A 27,514-nucleotide genomic window follows, 5' to 3' on the forward strand; every position below is an offset into this window, starting at 1 on the left:
GCTTTAAGTGTTATGAAAATCCTTTTTTTTTCTGTCTTGTAATCTTGTATTACAGATCCTCTCTTCCTCTTTACTAGTCAGTGGAGCCACCTACAACACTCTCACCAGGCAATAGTTCTGCATGTGGAAGGGTGGCACCCTCCAAGGTCAAATTGGTATTAGCATATTATGATTTCAGATTCCCAAGGCAGGGGGAGAAAAATTAAAGATGCTATTTTCTAGTAATTTTTAGAAAGCTAAAGAATGTTATAGCTTTCTGAGAAGAAGCAAAATAGCCATTAAAAGTCTTTTGACCAGAATTGTGTAGGCCAAGAGGTGACAAATTATTTGGTTGTGATGAAGCTAGTAACAAAACATATAACTTTATGTGGCCATACTCCAGCACCTACCTAGCCTTTGTAACTTTGCCCTTGCTGTTTACATATCCATTTTTTTTCTTTTAAACCAGCTGGGACCTACGTTGCACTCACACTGCTGGGTTCTCCTCCTCCTTCCATGTCGACATCCGGTTATCAACATGACCACAGCTCCTCTGCATCTCCTCGGAACACCTGGTCTTCTCCTGTCCCGCCTCCTCCTCCTCTTCCCCCTCCCCAGAGGATCACAGGGCCTAAACCACTACAGGTAACAATGAGAGAAACATTGGAGTGACTTTGTGGATTATTGTTTATTTTTCTTGAACTTTCTAAGTTTTACTGTATATTGTTACTGCAGGACCCTGAGGTCCAGAAACATGCAAGTCAAATCCTGCGCAATATGCTGAAACAAGAGGAGACTGAGCTTCAGGTAGGTGGTAAAATCTTTTCTGAAGGGTGCTGTTTTTGAACTTTTATGGCTTTTTAAAACACTGAATTCTAGAAATCTTGAATTACATGCAATTAATTATTGTACCTCCTTTCTATTGCAGTGGTAGAGCAGGTGTATATATATATATATATATATATATATATATATATATATATATATATATATATATATATATATATATATATATATATATATATATATATATATATATATATATATATATATATATATATATATATATATATATATATATATATATATATATAAAAACCAAGTACCTGAAACATTTCAAGTTATTGTCCCCTATAGGCCTCGTTCAGACAGGTGTTAAAAAGGGGCAGGTTCTTTTTTACCACCCCCACCTCCTAACGAAAGTTTAACCACTTCCATACCGGGCTGTTATACACACCTCCATACCGGGCCTATTCTGGCACTTCTCTCCTACATGTACAAATCATAATTTTTTTGCTAGAAAATTACGCAGAACCCCCAAACATTATATATGTTTTTTTAGCAGACACACTAGGGAATAAAACGACGGTCATTGAAACGTTTTATCTTGCACGGTATTTGCGCAATAATTTTTCTAAAGGCTTTTTTTTTTTGGAAAAAAATTGTTTCATGAATTAAAAAAATTACAAAACAGTAAAGTTAGCCCAATTTTTTTGTAAAATATGAAAGATTATGTTAAATAGATACCTAACATGTCACGCTTTAAAATTGCGCACACTCATGGAATGGCGCCAAGCTTCGGTACCTAAAAATCTCCATAGGCAACGCTTTGAAAATGTTTACAGGTTACCAGTTTAGATTTACAGAGGAGGTCTAGTGCTAGAATTGTTGCTGGCACTCTAACGCACGCGGCGATACCTCACATATGTGGTTTAAACAGCGTTTACATATGTCGGCGGGACTTGCGTGTGCGTTCGCTTCTGCGCGCAAGCTACTGGGGACAGGGGCGTTAAAAAAATTTGGTCACCAGTCATCTCTATGCTTCCTGCCAGCGCCGGACGATTCGTTCTCCGGGCCCCCGATGGCACGGGAGAGCCCGGAGAAGCACCGGATGGCGGCAGGAGGGGGGGATGTCCCCTCCCGCCACCTGTAAGAACGATCTAGCGGCGGAACCACCGCTATGATCATTCTTACGTTGTGCAGAATCGCCGGCAGAAGAGAAGGATATCTGAATGATGCCTCTAGCTGCAGGCATCATTCAGATATCCCCCCCCCCCCACAAAGCCCAGGACGTCATATGACGTCCACTCTGAACGGTAGAGGTCCTTTGTGGACGTCATTTTACAATGGGCCGGTATTGAAGTGGTTAAAGGGTCACTAAAGGAATTTTTTTTTTAGCTAAATGGCTTCCTTTACCTTACTGCAGTCCTGGTTTCATGTCCTCATTGTTCGTTTTTGCTCTGATGTTGCTGTAATCCTTCTCTGTTCTGGACACTTCCTGGTTGTCTGTTTCCTGATGACCACAGTACTTGGAGATTCTAGTTTTATTTTCCAAACAATCACTGCTCTATGGCTCTGTCTAGCACAGAGGCAGGATAACATGCAAAAACGAAACTAGAAGTTATATGATTGATTTTTATCTATTTTTATTCAATTTAAAAGGAATCAGTTAACTATTATGTCTCTATACCCTGTAAACAGTAATTTCAGCAAAAAAAAATGTTTCCTTTACAACTCCTTTAAATCAGCCAGAGGGGGGTTTTCATATGCAAAGCATTGCAGGCGTGGTAAAGTTGACTCCGTTTGCCACGTTGGCAGGTGGCATCACCTGTCAACCTCGACAATTAAAGTAAATGGGATCATGGCGCAAGTGCAATGCAATGCTTGGCTCAAAAGCTGCACCAGTTACCGTACATACTCGAGTATATGTTTTTCAGCAATTTTTGTGTGCTGAAAATGCCGCCTCGGCTTATACTCGAGTCTGTGTCAATTTTCAGCTCTGTGCGCCTGATCTCCTGGCGCTGTGATGTCAGTCTAGTCGACGACCGTGTAGTGTAACAAAGCCCCGCCTCCTCCTTGTCCTCAACCCTGATAGGCGGAACACTGACTCACTGCTGGGGAAACTGAGTGTTCCGTCTATCACGGACGAGGCGGAGCGTGGGCTTTGTTACACTGGACGGCCGCCGTCTGACTGCATGACAGGTATGCAGGTTGGCACAGTGAGGCATGCCATGGGCTCAGTGAGGCATGCCATGGGCACAGTGAGGTTGCAGATGGGCAAAGTGAGGCTGCAAATGGGCACAGTGAGGCTGCAGATGGGAATTGTTGACCCTCTTTTCCACTTACAGTAGCTACTGCATTTCCTACCCTAGGCTTATACTCGAGTTAATACGTTTTCCCATTTTTTTATGGTAAAATTAGGTGCCTCGGCTTATACTCGGTCGGCTTATACTCGAGTATATACGTCGGGCCAGATCCACATACATTTAGTTAGGCGGAGCGTATCAGGCCCCGTACACACGACTGAACATGTCTGCTGAAACTGGTCCGCGGACCAGTTTCAGCAGACATGTTCGGTCGTGTGTAGGCCCGAGCGGACAGGATTCCAGCATACATTTGCCCGCCGGGCCTTTTTCTTTTTTGTCCGCTCGGACATGTTCGGTCGTCTGTACAGACCTACCGTACATGTCCGAGCGCCCGCCATCCCTCGCATGCGTCGAATGACTTTGACGCATGCGTGGAAGCATTGAACTGGCAGGGCCGCCCACGTCGCCGCGTCATCGTCGCGGCGATGGCGCGGACACGCCCCGCGTATTGTTTACACGCGGATTTCTGTATGATGGTGAGTACAGCCACCATACAGAAATCCCGGGGCAGACATGTACGGTGAAAACGGTCCGGCGGACCGGTTTCATCGTACATGTTTGGTCGTCTGTACACGGCCTCAGAGATACACTACGCCGCCGTACCTTACCTGGCGTATATTCGAATCCTCAGCGAGTTTGCGCCGTAAGTTACGGCGGCGTAGTGTATTTCTGTCGGCGGATTTCAAATTGGGCGGGTTTCATTTAAATGAAGCGCGTCCCCGCGACGAATGAACTGCGCATGCGTCGTCCAGAAATTTCCCGCCGTGCTTTGCGCGAAAATGACGTCGCAACGACATCATTCTTAAACTTAGACGTGAGTTATGTCCATCCCTATTCACGGACGACTTACGCAAAAAAAAAAAAAAATTCAAATTTTGACGCGGAAACGACGGCCATACTTAACATGGCAATTCTACCTATACGCGGCAAAATACCAGCTTTAACTATACGCCGGAAAAAGCCGACTACAGACGACGTTAGAAAATGCGACGGCCGCGCGTATGTTCGTGGATCGTCGTAAATCGCTAATTTGCATACCCGACGCGGAAAACGATGTAAACGCCACCCAGCGGACGCCAAAATATTGCATCTTAGATCCAAAGGCGTACGAAGACGTACACCTGTCGGATCTAACCCAGAAGCCGTCGTATCTTGTTTTGAGGATTCAAAACAACGATACGACGCGGGAAATTTGAAAGTACGCCGGCGTATCAGTAGATACGCCGGCGTACTTGCTCTGTGGATCTGGCCCGGTATCTCTATTCAAAATTGCTGTTTGGTGAAAAAAAACAAAAGAAAATGTAATTCTAGAGATGGCAGTATCGTTTTTGAGAAACTAGAAATGGCTGTTCTTCCACTTTTCGCTACTTATAGCAATTGTTTTATTTTATTTCTTCATAAATTACGTCTTGTTTTTTTTTTTTTTTCTGCAGACACTGTGTGAAGTTTATAACAGAACCCCAAATTCCAGCTTACAGGAGCAGATAGAAGGGGCCAGACGGAGAGTCCACCAACTGCAGCTAAAGATTCGCCAAGAAACAGCGGGGCCTGGAGTAAGTGCAGGCTGCTGATCTAGATTGCAGGTCCACCATTGTCTGGGAAATTACTCAGGTCATCCAGGAAACAATGCCAGGATGCTGTCAGAAAGCCCTGTGTGTGTGTGTGTGTGTGTATATATATATATATATATATATATATATATATATATATATATATATATACACACACACTGTATATGTGCAGGGCTCAAAATTTCAAGTCCTGAGCTACTAGCCAGGCCACAAGGCGTACTCGCCACCAGTTGCCCCGCCCAACCCCTACCATGTCCCGCCCCCAGACACGCCATCATAAATTATCTCATGAAATGACACTTAAATGTTTTATGCAAAATTAAGTTATAAAAATAAATATTAACAACAACTTTATCAGTGCCCAAAAATGCAGCCTGCCCATGTCTACCAATGCAGTATGTGTCCCCAGTGCAGCCACCTGTCCCCAGTGCAGCCACCTGTCCCCAGTGCAGCCACATGTCCCTAGTGCAGCCAGTGTCCCTAGTGCAGCCAGTGTCCCTAGTGCAGCCAGTGTCCCTAGTGCAGCCAGTGTCCCTAGTGCAGCCAGTGTCTCCATAGCAGACAGTGTCCCCATAGCAGACAGTGTCCCCATAGCAGACAGTGTCCCCATAGCAGACAGTGTCCCCCATATCAGCCAGTGTCCCCCATATCAGCCAGTGTCCCCCATATCAGCCAGTGTCCCCATAGCAGACAGTGTCCCCATAGCAGACAGTGTCCCCATAGCAGACAGTGTCCCCATAGCAGACAGTGTCCCCATAGCAGACAGTGTCCCCATAGCAGACAGTGTCCCCCATATCAGCCAGTGTCCCCCATATCAGCCAGTGTCCCCCATATCAGCCAGTGTCCCCATAGCAGACAGTGTCCCCATAGCAGACAGTGTCCCCATAGCAGCCAGTGTCCCCATAGCAGCCAGTGTCCCCATAGCAGCCAGTGTCCCCATTGCAGCCTACCTGTGCTGAGTGAGAGGAGGAGAGGAGCCGGAGCCGCCGCATCCTGGTTGTTCAAAGCGCAGGGAACGTGATAGCTTTCAATTCAATAGCTGTGTTCCCCGCCGCGAACAGACATATACAGCCCCTCCCCCTTGTCCAGGAAACTTTGATAGACAGATCACCCGTCCAATCCTGGGATGGGTGATCTGTCAAAGTGCCCGGACAAGGGGGAGGGGCTGTATATAATGTGGGGAACACAGCTATTGAATTGAAAGCTGTCATGTTCCCCGCGCTTTGAACAACAAGTCGGCGGCAGCGGCTCCTCGCCCCCACTGCTCCCAGGCAGCCCGCCCCACACTCGCCAGCCCTCAATTTACTCGCAAAATGCGAGCAGGCGAGTGCAAATTTATATATATATATAAAATGCACTGCTCAGCCATAACATTATGACCACCCACTATAACCTGTCAAGGCATGGACCACACTAGACCTCTTAAGGTATGCTGTGGAATCTGACACTAAGCCATCATTACAGATCCTTCAAGTTGAGAGGTGGGACCTTTATGGATCAGACTTTTTTTTTCCAGTACATCCCACAGATGCTTGATTGGATTAAGATCTGGAGAATTTAGAGGCTAAGTCAACACCTCAAACTAATTGTGTTCCTTGGACCATTCTTGAATTTATCAGTCCAGGCTACCTTCTTCCATTGCTCCGTTGTGCAGTTCTGATGCTCACATGTCCATGTGTGTGTGTGTGTGTGTATATATGTGTGTGTGTGTGTGTGTATATATATATATATATATATACATATACATACATGCAGAGAGAGCACCAGAGAAAAACTATTTTGATAGAATAGATCAGGGTACAAATTGCTGTACTTTCACTATTATGTGATTCCTATATCATTGGCACCATCTAATGGTCACAATGGCCCGGATTCTGAAAGCACTTACGCCGACGTATCTACTGATACGCCGCCTAAGTGCACGGATGCGCTGTCGTATCTATGCGCCTGATTTTGCAAGTAAGATAAGCCTGAATTTTGGCTTCATAAGTTTCCTACACCATCGTATCTTGGGCGCATATTTACGCTGGCCGCAAGGGGCGCTTCCATTGATTTACGCGTCGATATGTAAATGAGCGAGATACGCCGATTCACGAACGTACTTACGCCCGTCGCAGTAATCTACGCCGTTTACGTAAGGCGTACGTCCGGCGTATATTTAAGCCTCATAAAGCAGGGGTAAGTCATGTTAGGGTATGGACCAGGGAACAGCCGTCATATTTTACGTCGTTTACGTAAGTCGTACGTGAATGGGGCTGGGCGTAGGTTACGCTCACGTCGTAGGCATTGATCCGTCGTATCTTAGGGAGTATATTCAACGTGATTCTGAGCATGCGCGCGCATGCGCCGTTCGTTCGGCCCTTCATTTGCATGGGGTCACGCTTCATTTAAATGGAAAACGCCCACTTCCTTCCTACTTTGAATTAGGTGGACTTACTCTGACCCGTACGCCCGGCGCAATTTATTTATGTCGTTTACGTTAGGCTTTTTCGGCGTAAGGTTCTTCCTGCTATTAGGAGGCGCACGCAATGTTAAGTATGGACGTCGTTCCCGCATCGAAATTTGAATTTTTTACGTTGTTTGCTTAAGTCGTTCGCGAATAGGGCTGGACGTAATTTACGTTCACGTCGAAACCAATACGTCGTTGCGCCATACTTGGAAGCAATGCACACTGGGATATGTACATGCGCCGTCCGTACAAAACGTCAATCACGTCGGGTCATCCATTATTTACATAAAACACGCCCCCCCTACAACATTTGAATTACGCGGGCTTACGCCGGCCCCATTTACGCTACGCCGCCACAACTTACGGAGCAAGTGCTTTATGAATACAGCGCTTGCTCCTGTAAGTTACGGCGGCGTAGCGTAAATACGATACGCTGCGCCGCCGTATCATTGCGCGCCCCTACCTGAATCTACCCCACTGTTCTTGCCTCTCTGTTACGTCGGCGTAGCGCATATAAGATGCGCTACGCCCGCACAAATGTAAGCCACTCTACATGAATCCGGGCCATAATGTTTTTGTCCTGATTATTTCTGGTAAAAAATCCATCATGGCCACTAGGTGGCAGTGATGATTTGGGACATAACAGAGGAAATATGGCAATTTTTGCCCTGATTGAGCGAATGTTGACAAAATCCGCACAACAAACATTTTGTACATTTTTAAAAAGCAGTGTGATAAATTCCATTCACCATATAACAAGTTACTATGTTTCACATGGCAAACTCAGTTTTAAAAGCATAATTTAGTAAGCATGCCATTCAAAAATCTCTAGTGTGACATATGGGGCTGAAGATGCCAAAATAGACAGTTAGCTAGATTCACATAGAGTTAGGCCGGCGTATCAGTAGATACGCCGACCTAACTTGGAATCTGCGCCGTCCTATCTTAGGGTGCAATATTTAGGCTGGCTGCTAGGTGGCGCTTCCATTGCGGTCCGCGTAGAATATGTAAATCACTAGATACGCCTATTCACGAACATACGCCCGGCCGACGCAGTACAGATACGCCGTTTACGTAACGCATTATCAGGCCTAAAGTTATTCCAACAAATAGTTGGAATAGTAATGTTAAAGTATGGCCGCCGTTCCCGCGTTGAAATTCGAAAATTTTACGTTGTTTGCGTAAGTCGTCCGTGAATAGAGATTTACGTCATTTACGTCCACGTCGAAACCAATAGGCCCGTGCGGCGTACGTTGCCGCAATGCACACTGGGATATGTAGGCGGACGGCGCATGCGCCGTTCCAAAAAAACGTCAATCACGTCAGGTCAAGCCCCATTAACACAAAACACGCCCCCTCAGCTAAATTTGAATTAGGCGCCATTACGCCCGCCCGATTTACGCTACGCCGCCGTAACTTAGCAGGCAAGTACTTTGAGAATCATGTACTTGCCTCGCTAAATTACGGCGGCATAGTGTAAACGCTATACGCTACGCCGCCGCAACTATGCGCTCGCCATCCTGAATCTAGCTAAGTATTTGGAATTTAGAGCACCACCTTGTGGAATCAAGCTTACCCATTGTAGAAGTCTTTCCATCAGTTTTAAAATATTTTCTTTCTTTTCTTTTCAGGATATACTGCGTTCTTACAGCGACTGCAGCTCCGTAGGATACAGAATACCAGAATGTTAGTTTGTTTTTGGTTTCTTCTTTGTAAGAAATAAAGTTAGGAGTCACTGTCTATTTTTCCATCAGGGCAAAGTTGAGGTTCTTCCTGAGAGGCCACCCAGCTAGTAAAGTATAGTCACTCACCTGAGGTCCCTCACTACCTCCCTGTTCCATCACTCGAAGGCCTCATTCACCTAGACGCTGAGCTTTGTAGTCCATGAATGGGTTGTGTGTTTATGCAGCTTGAGCTACCGGGTGCTGTGTGCAGGCAGCCTCAGTTCAAGCCTATGGGAATGCAGCAGCTGCATGGACACAACCCCTTGTCCCCATATGACCGGTGCAGGTAAGTGGCTCCGAACACACACTGTCTGTGTTTGGGGTGTAGTCCATGAATGGGTTGTGTGTTTATGCAGCTTGAGCTACCGGGTGCTGTGTGCAGGCAGCCTCAGTTCAAGCCTATGGGAATGCAGCAGCTGCATGGACACAACCCCTTGTCCCCATATGACCGGTGCAGGTAAGTGGCTCCGAACACACACTGTCTGTGTTTGGGGTGTAGTCCATGAATGGGTTGTGTGTTTATGCAGCTTGAGCTACCGGGTGCTGTGTGCAGGCAGCCTCAGTTCAAGCCTATGGGAATGCAGCGGCTGCATGGACACAATCCCTTGTCCCCATATGACCGGTGCAGGTAAGTGGCTCTGAACGCAAACAACGGTCTGTGTTTGGGGTCACTCACCCATCCCTGCGCACACATCATGGCGCTTGAATGGGCTGCATACACCCATCACCTGGCAGCTCAAGCTACATAAACACAGCCCATTGACAGACTATGGGTCTCAGTGCCCGTGTGAGGTCTCTCAGGTTGGACCTTCTGGGAATGGGGGAACATGTAACCCCCAGTACCACAGAGCTTGGGTTTGGGCCAATCAACAGGCCTGACCACTGTCAGGGTGTTGAAAATGGCTGAGGAGTGAGTGGATGCTGTTGCAACCACTGGCTGGAGACCGGAAGGACTTCAAGACAAGAAACATGCCACCGTCACTTTATTCTCATGGGCTTCTGGGTACAGGAGAAGAGAAACAAAATGTTACCCCAGCTCCACTGCCAATATAGAAGTCCACGAACTGTGATCCGGTGCTCTAGCCAGGACGTTCAGGCCCCACAAATACAATACTTGAATCAAAAGGGGCTGGAAACTCGAATACTCTTAAATAAAAGTCCTTTATTGGTTACATAAGTACAGGCTATACGCTGACGCGTTTCGGCTAAGACGCCTTCTGGGTACAGGAGAGCATTTAACCTTCCCTATGTGACAAAATACTTGGGCTTGAGCAGTCAATCAGCAGGCCTGATCACCATCGGGCCGAGGCAATGTCCCAAACGCACACGTATCTGAAAACTGCTGAAGAGTGAGTGGATGCTGTAGCAACCACCGGATGGAGACTGGAAGGGTTTCAATGCAAGAAATCTGTCACCAGCACATGGGGCACTCCATAAAAGGGTCCAATGCTTTATTGATTGATCACAACAGAAGATAGGGACATTTTGGAGGCACACAGGACCCCTTCATCAGGCATGTGACTAAATGCCTGGTGACATATTTCTTGCCTGATGACAGTGCCCCCCATGGTTATCAGGCAAGATGACCAGTCATGCCATTCACCTGGGAATGCACCAAAATCAGAGACTACAGTGTCCTCCTTCATCGTTAATCAGTGGTTATATGTTATCGGGCAAGATGACCATGAGGACATCAGTCATGCCATTCACCTGGGTATGCACCAACATCAGAGACTACACTGTCCTCGTCCATCATTAATTGGTGGGTATATGTTATCGGGCAAGATGACCATGCCATCATTAATCGGTGGTTATATGTTATCGGGCAAGATGACCATGCCATCATTAATCGGTGGTTATATGTTATCGGGCAAGATAACCATGCGGACATCAGTCATGCCATTCACCTGGGTAAGCACCAACATCAGAGACTACGCTGTCCTCCTTCATCGTTAATCGGTGGGTATATGTTATCGGCAAGATGACCATGCGGACATCAGTCATGCCATTCACCTGGGTATGCACCAAAATCAGAGACTACACTGTCCTCCTTCATCGTTAATCGGTGGTTATATGTTATCGGGCAAGATGACCATGAGGACATCAGTCATGCCATTCACCTGGGTAAGCACCAACATCAAAGACTATACTGTCCTCGTCCATTGTTGAATTAGTGGGTATATGTTATCGGGCAAGATGACCATGCGGACATCAGTCATGCCATTCACCTGGGTAAGCACCAACATCAGAGACTTCGCTGTGCTCCTCCATCGTTGATTGGTGGGTATAATGTGCCTTAGTTGGGTAAGGGCTGTCAGGAGACATCGTCAGAGCAGGAATCCGTGTCCCCTTAATATAAATGTCATCAGAAAACAGGAATATTTATGATGGTGACATCTATTTACTGTATTTCTTGTTTCTTTGTGTATCTGGTTATATGATAAATCTGCTTTTTCTAGGCCGTCTTTCTGTGGATTCACAAGATTGTGACAGTGGCTTGGATTCTGGAACAGAAAGGATACCATCTCTTAGTGAGGTGGGGGCAGATCAATTGGACTATCTGTTTTACTTTTTCTTTATTTTTTTATATATTTATTTTATGTTCTTAAAGGTGAACCCTGAAAATAAAAAATGTTCTTATACATTGTGACATAAAAAAAAAATTTGGTCACTAGATGGAGATGAAGATACGAGCAATTAATTCCTTAGACAAATTTGGGACATTTTGTTTAACTTGCATGAACGCCTCTGACATTCGTGCAACAAATGTTTTATAACCAAATACCATATTCTGCAATACTGCAGGATCTGGATATAAAATGTCTACACACCCCTGTTAAAATGTCAGGTTTCTGTGATGTAAAAAAAATGAGACAAAGATAAATCATTTCAGAACTGTTTCCACCTTTAATGTGACATATAAACTGTACAACTCAATTAAAAAACAAACTGAAATCTTTTAGGCAAGGGGAGTAAAAATAAAAAAATAAAATAATGTATATTACTGGGGATGTAGCTGTCAGTACAGTCAGTACAGGGCCGATCCTAGGGTCACAGACGCCTGGGTGCAGAAATATTTCTGGCGTCCCCACATGGGCATGGTCATCTTACTAACTCCTCCTCTTTACAAATGTTTCTATGGCTATGACTCAAACACAGAGATGCTCCCCTAAGAAGTCTTCATTAGTGTCCCCCATCAGAGTCCCCCACAGCAGGTGTCTCCCACTAGAGCCCCCACAGCAGGTGTCCCCCATCAGAACCCCCCCCCAGCTGGTGTCCCCCATTAGAGCCCCCTCACAGCAGGTGTCCCCCATCAGAGCCCCCCCCCACAGCAGGTGCCCCCCATCAGAGCCCCCCACATCAGTTGTCCCCATAGATCAGTACTTGTCCAATAGATCCATGTAGCTCGGGCACGCTGGGAGCAAAAGCACATTACAGGGGGGCGGGGCATACATGGCATCTTTGGTTACTTGGATGGTGACACTCTGAGAGCATTTCTGGGAGTGCATGGGATGATTGGCAGCAGCTCCGGCCAACCCAGAAGCCTCTACTCACACCGCCTATGGGAAAAGAGCCCACACAGGCAGAGGGGCGGGGCAGACAGGAGACTGCTCCATGCACACCAGAAAGAATTAATTAGTGGAGCCTAGTGCCGAAACATGTTCCAGTACTTGGCTCCGCTGTGGTACCCAGCCCGGATTCCGGGGACAGCTGGATTTATGCGCTCTTGTCAGTTGCCAGCAGAGAGAGCAAGCGGAATGGGGAACCACAGCACCCGCTACAGGCGCTCCGCCTCTGGACACAGACAAGGAGGAGGGAGGGGAGCACTTTGGAGCTTTGGCGCCCCCACCTCTGCGGCGCCTGGGTGCGTAGCACCCTGTGCACCCTGCCTAGGATCAGTACACACCTGCTATCATTTAAAGTGCCTCTGACTAACCCCAAATGAGTTTCAGCTGTTCTAGTAGGTCTTTCCTGACATTTTCTTGCACAGCGCACTCCCAGCACAGAGACTGGGGTCTCAGCGGGAGCCCCATGCCCTGTACTAATGATCGGGATCTGGAACACCCGATTCCTGGTCCCCTGATCGCTGTGCTAGTCTCTGATTGGCTATCACAGTGATCAGTCCCTGTGAAGCCCACTTCTGTGTTTTTCTTTATCTGTGAATGGAGGATAGAAATAAATGTTATCGCTCTCTCTCTCCTTGCAGAGAAAAAAAAGGGTGTGTAAAAAAAAAAAAAAAAGATTCATATTAATAAACATTTTTAATAAAAAATACCTAGATTAAGGTATTTTTTTTTATTAATATTACCAGTATCATTGTATTTTAGGTAAGATAAATAAAGGGAAAATTCACACTAGTTTCTGTGCTGTGCGTCGGGTACAAACAACAACTAACATACACATATTTGGTATCGATGCAATCGTCAGGATCAGGAGAGTTTAATTTGAGTTTTTCTTTAATGGAAGGTTATGGTAGTTGCAAGAAATATACAGCTAAATCAGCTACATTTAAAAAATATATATTTTCTTTTACCATGTTGGGCCAGTTTTCCTCAGGAGATATCCATTACCATTTGCCACTAAATGACAGCCCATTTTGTCCTAAGAAAATGTGGTATAACCCACATGGATGCACAAAGTAGTTGCGGTAATATGTACAGTTTTATGGTTGAATATATTTTTTATTAATTTTTTAAGTAAAGCAAATACAAAATAAAGAAAAGGGGAAGGGAGAGCAGTGGTAAACAAATACCACTAAACATATGATACCAGATGTAAAAAATATATATATATACATGTGTGAGAAAATATGTACAGTTTTACTAACACGTGTCAAAGTTGCAAAATTGTGCTTAGGCATTCAGATTTAGTTTACCCCTAGGCGCGGATGGGTTAAAAATGTGTAATGTTTAAACTGGCGCTGCCCTATAAACAATATGGTTCTTTTTTCCCCAGTATTCTATGAATCGGACCTCTATCCTATCTGACCTGGGATTGGACAGCTCTCATACCTCCCCAGTCATCTCTACGAAGATTTTCCAGCACCGGCGGCAGGGCTCAGATACTACCTTCATTTCAGGAACAGACCAGGTACAGAGAAGGGACAGCGGTATCAGTGGGGGTGCTTTAGGCCCCTTTCACATTGGGGCGGGAGGTGCGCTGACGTTATAGCGCCGTTATTTTTAGCGGCGCTGTACTGTCAGAATTGCCACAGAATTGTGGCGGTATTCGGCCGCTAGCGGTGCGGTTTTAACCCCCGCTAGCGGCCGAAAAAGGTTTAATACCGCCCGCAATGCGCCTCTGCAGAGGCGCATTGCCGGCGGTGTTACCGCGGTGTCCCATTGTTTTCAATGGGAAGGAGCGCTAAAAACACATCGCTCCTCTCACCGCTCCAAAAATGCTGCTGGCATAACTTTTGGAGCAGTTCCGCCAGCACATCGCCTCAGTGTGAAAGCCCTCAGGCTTTCACATTGAGACTACAGGGCAGGAGTTTTCCAGGCGGTATTTAGGCGCTATTTTTAGCGCTAAACCGCCTGAAAAACTCCTCAGTGTGAAAGGGGTCTTATGGTGAAATACTTCTGTAATATAGAATTTTATGTGTGAAATCAATATTAATGTGAAAAATAACATCAGAACTCAGAGATACCAGAAAACGACAATACCTAAATTTTATCCCTTTAGTAATGTAAAAAATTCAGAAATGAAAAATACCTAATAAAGTAAATCCACTTAAAAAGTCAAAAAGTGATTCCAGAAAAATGCATTCACTAGTGAACCTCCTCTTTATTATTATTATTTTTTTTTTGTCTGAAAAATACACATAGGAAATATACAAACAGTACAGGTTCCATTCAAAATTGTTTCATGTGCGCATATACACAAAATCGGCGTTTCCATGCATTGCAACACTCAGTAAATACCCTTCCTCCTCCTTCTCCCAAACCAGGAAACATGGACGGGAAGTGTTTCCGTTATCCTGAGTGGGTGTCATATGACGTCCAGCAGGATAACATGCCGGCAGCACGGCGATCGCGAGTGCAGCGTGGCAGTCTGACACGCCCCATCTCCGATTGTGATAAGGAGCCTCTGTCACAGGCTTCTTACCACGTGATCAGCTGTGACCAATCACAGCTGATCATCACGTGAACCAGGAAGTGTCCGACATTCCTTGGTTTGCGCTGACAGGGAGAGTCGATCAGGGGCTCTCCCTGTCAAAGGGGAGGGGTCTGTGCTGATAATCAGCACATTATCAGCACAGCCCCCTCAGATGTGCCAATCGGCTACCAATCAGTGCCCAGCAGTGCCCCAATAATAAAGTCTGCAAGTGCCCACCACAGTGCCAATCAGTGACCATTACAGTGCCCAGCAACAACACCTGTCAGTAACACATCAGTACCTCATCGTTGGTGCTTTCCATCAGTGCCACCTGTCAGTGCCGCCTATCAGTGCTGCATATCAGTGCCACCTATTGGTGCCCATCAGTGCCCATCAATTCTAGTGCCTCATCAGTGCCGCCTCATTAGTGCCCGTCAGTGAAGGGGAAAACATAATTTTATGACAGAAACAGTTTGTTTAGCAAAAAATAAAAACCCCAGAGGTGATCAAATGCCACCAAAAGAAAGTTCTATTTGTGGAAAGAAAATTTATAAAAATTTAGTTTGGGTACAGTGTTGCATAACCGCGCAATTTTCATTTAAAGTGTGACAGCGCTGAAAGCTGAAAATTATCCTGGGCAGGAAGGGGCGGAAGTAGTTAAAGAAGTATTCTGTCCAGAATAAGGTCAACTGGGTTAGGCCAGGTGTGTTCAACCATGGGGACCATATCAAGTCAAATTTTCCAGGGCGGGCACGGTGCTGGAAGATGTATTCTTCTCAAGGTAACTCCCATTTGGGCTATCCACTCCTTCAGAGTAGGAGGCTCAATCGCCTTCCAGCCTCTGAGGATTAGTTTACAGGCTTGGAAAAGAGCCCTTGAAATTGCCTGCTTGGGGTTGTCTTCAATTGGGAGGTCATCTAGGATTCCTAAAATGCACTGTTTGGGGCAGTGGTTCTTAACCTGGGTTCGATGAGTGAGTCTCGGGGGTTCAGCGGAGGTCACACAGGGCCGCCGGTACAAGGCAGGGGCGGACGGGTGCCCTGGGCGATACCATTTTGTATAGGAGGGGGGCGCAGCCGGAGGTGAAGCTCGGCCGCCAGCGGCACTGTACAAATTGTGTGCCGAGTGCACTCCTGCATCCGGGACCGTCACCTCCCGGCTCCCTTTCCTGTTTGCTGCAGCCTGTTTACTCCCCCTGTGAAGGAGTCTCTTGGTCCCTTCCAGCGGCGTGACGTCACTCCACTCACGGCCGGAAGGGGGGGGACTCGGAGCGCTGCGCAGAGAGCTGTGTGTCGGCGCTGCCTGTGACGAGCTAGAGAGGCAAGGACTAGTCTCGAGGAGCCTGCCTGACTAGTGGAATTTGAACCTAGCAGACAGTGTGCTAAAAAAGACTACTGAACTTGTTTAAAAGTAAGTAGAACCTGTTAAGAGCATATAATTAAATGGCTGGATTGGGGGGGAGGGGAGGAGGCTGACTGAGGTGAGGTGACCAGCACTTTATTAATATAAAATGGCAGATAAAAAAAATGTTTTGTGTTATTTTAAATGAGCCTTCTCTGACTAGCAAAAAATATATATATATATAAATTGCAGCCTCACTATGCCATCACATGCAGCCTCTGTGCCCATCAATTGTCGCCACTGTGCCCATCACATGCAGCCACTGTGCCCATCACACGCAGCCACTGTGCCCATCAAACGCAGCCACTGTGCCCATCACATGCAGCCACTGTGCCCATCAAACACAGCCTCTGTGCCCATCACACGCAGCCTCTGTGCCCATCACACGCAGCCACTGTGCCCATCAAACGCAGCCACTGTGCCCATCACACGCAGCCACTGTGCCCATCAAACACAGCCACTGTGCCCATCACACGCAGCCACTGTGCCCATCACACGCAGCCACTGTGCCCATCAAACACAGCCACTGTGCCCATCACAGGCAGCCACTGTGCCCATCACAGGCAGCCACTGTGCCCATCACAGGCAGCCACTGTGCCCATCACAGGCAGCCACTGTGCCCATCAAACGCAGCCACTGTGCCCATCACAGGCAGCCACTGTGCCCATCACAGGCAGCCACTGTGCCCATCACACGCAGCCACTGTGCCCATCACACGCAGCCACTGTGCCCATCACACGCCAAATCATATTTTATTTTTCCAATTAAGAAGGGTTCGGTGAATGCGCATATGAAACTGGTGGGGTTCAGTACCTGCAACAAGGTTAAGAACCACTGGTTTGGGGTCTAGTGGGACACTGACCTGAAATACCTGATTAATGGTTGCAATAACTGCCGTCCAATAGAGATGTAGTTTTGGGCAACGCCATAGTAAATGGATAAGGTCCCCATGGTCTCTAGAGCACCTAGTGCAGCCAAACTGTTCTCTTATGCCCATCCTATACAGTTTGGCTGGTGTAAAATGTACCCGTAACACTATAAAAAGCTGGAACAAATGTTGTGCTGTATTAGGAGAGCACAATTGTATGGTGCGTAGCACTTCTTCCAGTGGCGGTGCATCCAAAAGGGACCCCCTCTCTCCTTATGCAATGCATGAATCTATCTATGCTCGCCGCTGCCACCCCCTGTTCAGGTGCCCGACCTCTGTTCGGGCACCTGAATTACAACAGTGGAGTATTTTTTGGAAGCACCTGATTAGAGTTTTACGAGTAACGTGGTTAACAAATTTTTTTTTTTTAAATTCTGACTCGGTTTGCGAGTGTTGTCTCGCAGAATTTAAGCTAATGAGAGTGTGCAGTACCGCATTTGGCCTGAGGTGCAGGGGCGCCTCGGAACGGCTCTGAAATACTCCGTTCCCGAACCTTTCCGAGGGTTTCCCAGATCAGCCGAGCTGTCCCCAAATATTTCCGAGGCTCTCTGGCGCCCCCCCCCACCTCTGACCACATGCGGTATTGCGTGCTATAGAAGTTAATGTGGAATGAATTATCTTTGTTTCCATTGACTTCTATTAGGGAAACTCGCTTTTGATATGCGAGTGCTTTGGATTACAAGAATTCTCCTGGAGTGGATTATGCTCGTAATCCGAGGTTCCACTGTTCCTTTTTTTAAGGCATCACATTCTCTCTGTTCTCGGCTGAATAAGAACCGGCGGGAGGAGAAACAGCAGCACACTGATTTTTCCAGTGAATGGCTGTGGGGTGGAAGGGAGGGGCACAAGTCTGATCATTTGAGGAGAGCACACAGAGGGGTAGATTCAGGTACGAATTGCGCCCTCTTACGGAGGCGCAGCGTACCGTTTTAACACTGCGCCTCCGTAAATTACCTGCGCTACATTCATGAAGCAGTAGCTACGTAATTTGCGCGGGCGCTCCGTAAAAATGGCCGGCGTAAGCGCGCGCAATTTAAATGATCCCGTAGGGGGCGTGGATCATTTAAATTAGGCGCGTTCCCGCGCCGAACGTAGTGCGCATGCTCCGTCTGGAAACTTTCCCGACGTGCATTGCGGCAAATGACGTCGCAAGGACGTCATTTGCTTTAACGTGAACGTAAATGGCGTCCAGCGCCATTCACGATTCATTTACGCAAACGACGTAATTTTTTTAAATCGCGACGCGGGAACGACGGGTATACTTAGCATTGGCTGCCCCTGCTAATAGCAGGAGCAGCCTTACGCGGAACCCGACGAACGCAAACGACGTAAAATGCGTACGCAGGGCGCGCGTAGGGTTGTGAATCGGCGTTGGTATGCAATTTGCATACTCTACGCTGACCACTACGGGAACGCCCCCTAGCGGCCATCGTAAGAATGCAGCCTACGATACGACGGCATAAGAGCCTTATGCCAGTCATATCTTAGGCTGCAGGCGGCGTATCGAGCTTCTTGAATCAGGAGCAGTCGATACGCCGGCGCAACTAAGCAATTGCGCTGCGTAACTATGGTTACGCAGACGCAATTGCTTACTGAATCTACCCCAGAGTTCCCAAGCACAGCTAGAGAACTGACTATGGTGTGCTCTCCAGCTTAGTGTGGTCAGTTTTTAATAGGAAAGCAGAGGGACTGGCAGGAACACCAGGGATTTCACACAAAGGAAGCAATACAGAGAACAGGAGGCTTTCTCATACAAGTACTTGGTACACAGGCACATATCGGGAATATGAACTGTTGGGTTTACATACGCTTTAAATTATAGGTCTACTTTAGCTAAAACTAGCAATAGGTAGAAGAATCCCCATAAATCCCGATCTCCAGGGCTTTCCCATTGCTGTATGGTTCGGGACATGGAGTTGGGAAACCCTCTCTAATCGGCAGTAGAAGAAACTTTTAACTTTTATAAAAATAAAAAAGTTGAAAAATTAAAGTCAAAATGTTGCTCTGGGTCCCTTGTGTGTTGTAAAGCACCATGTATACCACATGACATTTTATTCTCAAAAGTGAGCAGCGGTAGGAAATAACACATTTTTGGTTCTTTAGAGCGACAACAGCCGAACTCCAATCATATGCCCAGAAGACGATTATGACCACGGAGACTATATCGCAGAGGTAAGATTTGCGCTATAAACAAAAAAAGAGCGGAAAAAAAAAAGAAAACCCAATGGGGCAGATTCATGTACCTCGGCGCATATTTGCGTCGGACGTAGCATATCTAAGATACACTACGCCGCCGTAACTTACTTTTTTTTTTTGAATCCTCAAAGAATTTGCGCCGTAAGTTATGGTGGCGTAGTTTATCTTTGGCGGCGTAAGGGCGCGGAATTCAAATGGATGTAATGGGGGCGTGTTTTTTGTAAATACGGCGTGACCCGATGTAAACAACGTTTTTTTTTAACCGCGCATGCGACGTCCGTGGGGGTATCCCAGTGCGCATGCTCGAAATTAAACCGGAACAAGCCAATGTTTAAGACGGTGATGTCATTCTACGCAAATCCCTATTCGCGAACGACTTACACAAACGACTTAAAAAATTCAAAACAAAGACGGCCATACTTAAAGCGGGGGTTCACCCTTAGAGGGCACTTTTCCCCCTTAGATTCCTGCTCGTTATTACTAGGGGAATCGGCTATTTATTTAAAAATAGGTGCAGTACTTACCCGTTTACGAGACGCATCCTCTCCGTCGCTTCCGGGTATGGGCTTCGGGAATGGGCGTTCCTTCTTGATTGACAGGTTTCCGAGAGGCTTCCGACGGTCGCATCCATCGCGTCACGATTTTCCGAAAGAAGCCGAACGTCGGTGCGCAGGCGCAGTATAGAGCCGCACCGACGTTCGGCTTCTTTCGGCTACGAGTGACGCGATGGATGCGACCGTCGGAAGCCTCTCGGAAGACTGTCAATCAAGAAGGAACGCCCGCTCCCGAAGACCCATACCCGGAAGCGACGGAAGAAGATGCATCTCGTAAACGGGTAAGTACTGCACCTATTTTAATACAAATAGCCGATTCCCCTAGACCGAACGAGCAGGAATCTAGGGGAAGAAAAAAAAATTTTTTAGAAATGGGTGAACTCCCGCTTTAACATTGAGTACGCCTCATAATAGCAGGGGTAACTATACGCCGGAAAAAGCCGAACGCAAACGACGTAAAAAAATGCGCCGGACGTACATTCGTAGATCGCCGTAACTAGCTAATTTGCATACTCAACGCGGAATTCGACGGAAACGCCACCGAGCGGCCGCCGAAAAAATGCACCTAAGATCCGACAGCGTACTAAGACGTACGCCTGTCGGATCAATCCCAGATGCAGTCGTATCTTGTTTTGTGGATACAAAACAAAGATACGACGCGGGAACTTTAAAATTCCGCGGCGTATCAATAGATACGCCGGCGTAATTCTTTTGTGGATCTGCCCCAATATTTTTCAGGGATGCACCGAAATTTCGGTAGCCAAAACATATCGTCCGAAAATGGCCTTTTCGGCTATTTCCCGAAAGAGCAAAAAGGCTGATAATGGAGCCGAAAATGGGGCGGGCGAGCACCATGGGCTCCGCCCCCTGCCCTTGGTGCCACCCGTTTTGGGTGTGTGGTTGTATAGTGCAGAAGAATGAGGAGAGCCACCACTGCCACCTGGTTGATTAGAGCGCCGGGAACATAACCGCTTTCATTTCAATAGCTGTGGGTTCCACGCCACGCGCCGTCACATACAGCCCCTCCCCCTTGTCCGGGCACTTTGATAGACACCCGTGAAATCCTGCTATCTGGCCATCGGATTGGTTGACAGTCGGATGGAAACAGTCATGCAGTCCGTTTCCATCCGACTGCCCCGTAGAGAACAGCGGGCTGTGTCTGTGTCCACTCTGCTTGGCAAAGCGGACAAATCAAATCCCGTGCCAAATTGGAGCCTATTGCCGGCAATGGCACCGTCCGAATCAGTGTGGCTTTGGGGAAAAAACCCTGGAAGCTGATTGGTTTCTAAGCAGAGCTGCACCAGATTTTACACTCACTGCAGTTTTAGTAAATCAACCCCTTCTTTTGATATGAAGTACATACCTCGGTACAACTAATTGGCCACCCAACTGAGCTATCATACTTTAATTTAAATCTTAAAGCGGAGCTCCACACTAAAGTGAAACTTCCGCTCATCGGATTCCTACCCCCCTCCGGTGCCACAATTGCCACTTCTGGGAGTCCGGCTGTGGCCGTGACGCGGCAGTGACGTCACCGTGGTGCTCCTTCCTCCTCCCCTGGACGCCGGGCTAATATGAGAGAGGAGTGGGGCGTCGCGTATGCGCAGTAGGGTTCCAGGCTTGAAGCCGAAAGGCCACACTGCCGGGTTCCCTTACATGCAATGGCGACGGCAGCAGGGCCGGATTTGCTCTCCCTGCTGCCCCAAGGCCAGGTTCCGCAATGCACCCCCTCCCCGCCAACCGAACCCCCCCCCCCCCAAATCAACGGAGAATGGGCAGCACGGTTAGTTCAAATATTTTTTATTAATTTTTGTATAATTTTCTTATTATTTTCCTTATTATTTTTACTTATTCTTTACATTTTTATTTTATTAATTTAATTATTATTATTTCTTCTTCTTTTTTTTTTTTTTTTTTTTTATCAATTTTTTTCACTTGACATGTTCTCTTTATTGACCCTGTCACCTCCAAAACAGGAGTCCTAGCACTGTGCTAGAACTCCTGTCACAGCTGAGATGGAAAGAGCACAGCTCTCCCCTCTCACTGTGTACATCGGCAGCAGGGACAGGAGACAGACTCGGTGGCCGGGGGGAGTCCCGAAGACAGAGCCAGCAAAGAGAGATATGTGGGGTGGGGGGGGGGGGGGGGGGAGGGGAGGACGGACGGGAGCACACATTTTACAAGTGATTTCGGCGACATCGCCGCAATCACTTGTTAACGAGCGAGCGGATTCCCCCATAACTGACCGCCCTTAACTGTATGTTACTGTACGTCGGGGGACTCCATGCCACTGCCGCCCCTTGGCGCCCTGCCGCCCCAAGGCCTGGCCTCAGTGGCCTTGTGGGAAATCCGGGCCTGGGCGGCAGTGTAGCCTTTCGGCTTCATGCGGGGAACCCTACTGCCGACATCGAGGGACAGCAGGACAGGTAAGTGTCCATTTATTAAAAAAACATTTTCTCGGACCTCCTCTCCAATAATTCTCTCTGTGGATAGTAATGTTTCTCTTTTTTTTTTCTTGCAGTATGACAGTCTAGATCTGGAGAAGCTGAAAGCTCGGCCAGCCCATATGGGGGTGTTTATGAGATATATCTTCTCTCAAGCTGAAGCTGACCCTAATCCACTGGTAGCCCCTTTGTGACCATTTTTTACATTTGAAGTAATGACATATGCACACAATTTGATATGCTGGGTAGGCGAGGTTCTTCTCATACAACTTTTGGGGGTCCGCCTATCATTTTTTATTTTAACCCCCCCATCTTACACCCTGGCTTCTGCCTACAGTGCTGGGCAAGGTTGAAGGCCTTTGGGTGAGATCCAGGGTAAGATGAGGATCTCCAATCTCATGAGTAGCAGCTGCAGCATGCTGATGGGAAATTGTTTAACCACTTAAGACCCGGACCATTACGCAGGTAAAGGACCTGGCCAGTTTTTGCGATTCGGCACTGCGTCGCTTTAACTGACAATTGCGCGGTCGTGCGACGTGGCTCCCAAACAAAATTGGCGTCCTTTTTTTCCACAAATAGAGCTTTCTTTTGGTGGTATTTGATCACCTTTGCGGTTTTTATTTTTTGCGCTATAAACAAAAATAGAGCGTAAATTTTGAAAAAAAATCTATATTTTTTGCTATAATAAATACCCCCAAAAAATATATATAACATTTTTTTTTCTCAGTTTAGGCCGATACGTATTCTTCTACATATTTTTGGTAAAAAAAAACGCAATAAGTGTTTAACGATTGGTTTGCGCAAAATTTATAGCGTTTACAAAATAGGTAATAGTTCTATGGCATTTTAATTTTTTTTTATTAGCAATGGCGGCGATCAGCGATTTTTTTCGTGACTGCGGCATTATGGCGGACACATCGGACAATTTTGACCATTGTCATTTTCACAGCAAAAATTGCTATAAAAATGCATTGTTTACTGTGAAAATTACAATTGCAGTTTAGGAGTTAACCACTAGGGGGCGCTGTAGGGGTTATGTGTGACCTCATATGTGTTTCTGACTGTAGGGGGGCGGGGCTGGACGTGTGACGTCACTGATCGCCTTTCCCTATATCAGGGAACAGACGATCAGTGACATTGCCACTGTGAAGAACGGGGAAGGTGTGTTTACACTCACCTCTCCCCGTTCTTGTGACCGATCGCGGGACACCGGTGGTGATCGGGTCCGCGCGTCCCGCGACCGTGGCCAAGGAGCTTCGGACTGGGTCACGGGCTCGCGACCCAGTCGTCCTTTTTTTCCCCACAAAAAGAGCTTTCTTTTGGTGGTATTTGATCACCTCTGCGGTTTTTATTTTTTGCGCTATAAACAAAAATAGAGCGACAATTTTGAAAAAAAATCTATATTTTTTACTTTTTGCTATAATAAATATCCCCAAAAAATATATAAAAAAACATTTTTTTTCCCTCAGTTTAGGCCGATACGTATTCTTGCACATATTTTTGGTGAAAAAAATCACAATAAGCGTTTAACGATTGGTTTGCGCAAAATTTATAGCGTTTACAAAATAGGGGATAGTTTTATGGCATTTTTATTAATATTTTTTTTTATTAGTAATGGTGGCGATCAGCGATTTTTATCGTGACTGCGACATTATGGCGGACACTTTTGGCGCTATTTTGGGACCATTCACATTTATACAGTGCTATAAAAATGCACTGATTACTGTGTAAATGTGACTGGTAGTGAAGGGGTTAACCGCTAGAGGGCTAAGAAGGGGTTAAGTGTGTCTTAGGGAGTGATTCTAACTGTAGGGGGCGTGGCTACGAGTGACATGTCACTGATCGCTGTTCCCGATGAGAGGGAACAGACGATCAGTGACATGTTACTAGGAAGAACGGGGAGATGTTGGGCCAGATTCTCAAAAGCGATACGACGGTGTATCTCCAGAGTTTCTGAGCCCGGGTATCTAGGCGAGTGATTCTTAGAATCATTTACGCATTGATACGGCGTAGATCCGACTGGCGTAAGTCACTTACACCGTCGGATCTCAGATGTAATTCCACGCTGGCCGCTAGATGGCGTTTACGACGATTTCTCATTTGTCTATGCAAATGAGCCTGATACGCCGATTCCCGAACGTTTTTGCGCCGCCTCGTCGTCGTTTACGTCGTTTCCCTAAGCGTAAACTTACCCCTGCTACATGAGGGGTAAGTTTACGAAGGTCCGTCGTATGCCATGTTAAGTATGGCGTCGGGACAGCGTCGTCTTTTTCCATTGTTCACGAATAGGGCTTGACATAAATGACGCTCACGTCGACTTAATTGACGTTTTCCGTCGTGAGCTGAAGCATGCGCACTGGGCTATTTTTACGGCCGGCGCATGCGCAGTTCGATCGGCGCGGGGGCGCGCTTAATTTAAATACAAGCCGCCCCCTTTGAATTACGCGGCCTTACGCCGGCCCATTTACACTACGCCACCGCAAATTACGGAGCAAGTGCTTTGAGAATACGGCACTTGCTCCAGTAAATTGCGGCGGCGTGGTGTAAATGGCTTGCTCTACGCCGCCGCGGATTCTATGAGAATCTGGCCCGTTGTGTTTACACTGACATCCCCCTGTTCTTCAGCTCCGTGACTTGATCGCAGGACACTGGCGGACATCGAGTCCATGGGTCCCACGGACACGATCACGGACCTAGCGGCAGGGTTGCGCGTGCGCAACCACACGGCGGCAAATTTTAAGGGATCGACATGTACGCCCATTTGCCTGTCCGTGCCATTCTGCCGACGTATACGATTGTGCGGCGGTCGGCAAGCGGTTAACAGTTTTGGGCAGACTGACCTTTTAAAAATTACCATGTTTCCAGAATCTACTTAAAGCAGAAAAGTTGTACTGCGTCGGTTGCGTGCATTACAGGCTCGATCGCAGTTTGTGTTGGGTGCTGGTAGTGAATTGGTGGACGGTGCCACCAAAAAGGAAGAAAGGGGTTCTGTATTAGCACACCAGAAAACTTGGCCTGTGGTGCCTGTTGCTTTATGTGAATAATTAAAGGACAAGAATATCACTATATCAAAGGGGGGCTGATCTCCATAAAAAGCACAGTTGCATGTAGATGACGGGTCCTCTATGATGGGGCCTCGTTTGAAATAGTTTTTTTGCACGTTTTTTTGCATTGCTGCTCCTACTAATGCATACTCTCTGTATTCTATCCTGACAGCTCTTCTACCTGTGTGCGGAGGTGTGCCAGCAGCAGAATGCCAGAGACGCCTTTGCATTGGGCAAAGAGATTTGGATCACCTTCTTGGATAAAAATGCTGTAAGTTATTGTAACAGCCCCTACCATCCTTCTGTCATAGACAATCAGCAGGGGACACCTTTTCCTGGCCTGTTGGGCAAGCTGCAGGTCATAAAGCAGGGATATGCAATTAGCGGACCTCCAGCTGTTGCAGAACTACAATTCCCATGAGGCATTGCAAGACTCTGACAGCCACAAGCATGAACCCAGAGGCTGAGGCATGATGGGACTTGTAGTTTTGCAACAGCTGGAGGTCCGCTAATTGCATATCCCTGTCATAAAGGCTGACTCCATCCAAACCTGATATTTCTGGTTGGCATGCTAGTTGGTCAAATTATATACAGTGGAACCTCAGATTACGGGCATAATCCGTTCCATGAGAACGCTCGTAATCCAAAGCGCTCGCATACCAAAGTGAGTTTCTCCAAAGAAGTCAATGGAAACGAAAATAATTTGTTCTGCATTGACTTCTATGGCGTGCAATACCACATGTGGCCACGGTGGGGGGCGCCAGAGAGCCTTGGGGACAGCTTGGCTAAACTCAGAAAACCTTGGAAAGGCTCGAGAACGCAGTATTTACGAATGGCTCCGATCGGCTTTTTGGCTCCGGCGCCCCCGCACCTCTGGCCAAATGCAGTATTGCACACCGCTGTGGCTTGAATCCTGCTCGTTTCGCGAGACAACACTCATAAATCAGGATTTAAAAAAAAAAAAATGCTCGTATTGCGAAACACTCGTTAACCACGTTACTCGGTTTCACTGTAGTTACCCGAGGGTGTCAGTGGTGAGCATGTGACGTCACTGATCGTCGTTCCCTATGACAGGGAACAAACGATCAGTGACAGGCTCACTAGGAAGCACAGGGAGAGGTTTGTTTACACTTACCTCTCCCCGTTCTTCAGCTCTGTGACCCGATCGCGGGACACTGGCGGCGATCGGGTCCGCGGGTCCCGCGGTAATGGAGCACAGGACCGGGTCTTGAGTGCGCCGCCGCCGGCGGCATGCTCGCGACCCAGGGTTGGGCTTCTTAAAGGGGACGTACCTGTACATCCATATGCCCAGCCATGCCATTCTGCCAACGTATTTAGTCGTGCAGCGGTCCTTAAGCAGTTAAAAAAGTATTCAAAATACTATGGCTGCCCTTCCACCCCGGTGCAGGTGGATTGTCATATGCTTGCCTATTTAGTTTCTTTGCTTTCATATACCATAATGCTGTGTATGTCTATACCTAAATAGCAAAAAAACAACTGTAAACCTGTATACTATGAGGAAGGCTCAGGCCGAAACGCGTTAGGGGTATAGATGTAGCACTGCGGTTAGTGTGGCGTTTCTTGCTGTTTTGATATTCATGGAACACAACAAGCCTGAGCATCGGTTTTTCAGCTCACTTTACAATTGTGTGGTAGAGCTTGGGTGAGTCTTTGTCTACATTATTAGCCAGATTCAGGTAGGGCGGCTTAACTTTATGCGGGCGTAGCGTATGTTATTTACGTTACCCCGCCGTAAGTTAGAGAGGCAAGTGCAGTATTCACACTTGCTCCGTAAATTGCGGCGGCGTAGCGTAAATTGGCCGGCGTAAGCCTAATGTGTAAGAGGTGGGTGTGTTTTATGGAAATTATTCGTGACTTCACGTAATTGACGCTTTGAATGAACGGCGCATGCGCCGTCCGTGGACGTATCCCAGTGTGCATGCTCCAAATCACGTCGCAAATAGTCATTGCTTTCGACGTAA

General features: G+C 47.1%; 1 protein-coding gene across 5 annotated transcripts in view; it reads left to right on the forward strand.

Annotated features, from left to right (window-relative positions):
- Positions 1–27,514, forward strand: part of ARHGEF11 (Rho guanine nucleotide exchange factor 11) — a 302,232-nt gene that overhangs the window by 151,236 nt on the left and 123,482 nt on the right. For all 5 annotated transcript variants that reach the window (XM_040332151.1, XM_040332146.1, XM_040332148.1 and 2 more), the window contains 9 exons: positions 449–624; positions 715–786; positions 4,559–4,678; positions 8,777–8,831; positions 11,329–11,405; positions 13,826–13,960; positions 19,398–19,466; positions 22,566–22,667; positions 25,705–25,803. In XM_040332151.1, the coding sequence (XP_040188085.1) occupies positions 449–624; positions 715–786; positions 4,559–4,678; positions 8,777–8,831; positions 11,329–11,405; positions 13,826–13,960; positions 19,398–19,466; positions 22,566–22,667; positions 25,705–25,803 (905 nt within the window). The remainder of the gene's footprint in view (positions 1–448; positions 625–714; positions 787–4,558; positions 4,679–8,776; positions 8,832–11,328; positions 11,406–13,825; positions 13,961–19,397; positions 19,467–22,565; positions 22,668–25,704; positions 25,804–27,514) is intronic.

Source organism: Rana temporaria, chromosome 13 (assembly GCF_905171775.1).
Source record: "Rana temporaria chromosome 13, aRanTem1.1, whole genome shotgun sequence".
Classification (NCBI taxonomy): domain Eukaryota; kingdom Metazoa; phylum Chordata; class Amphibia; order Anura; family Ranidae; genus Rana; species Rana temporaria.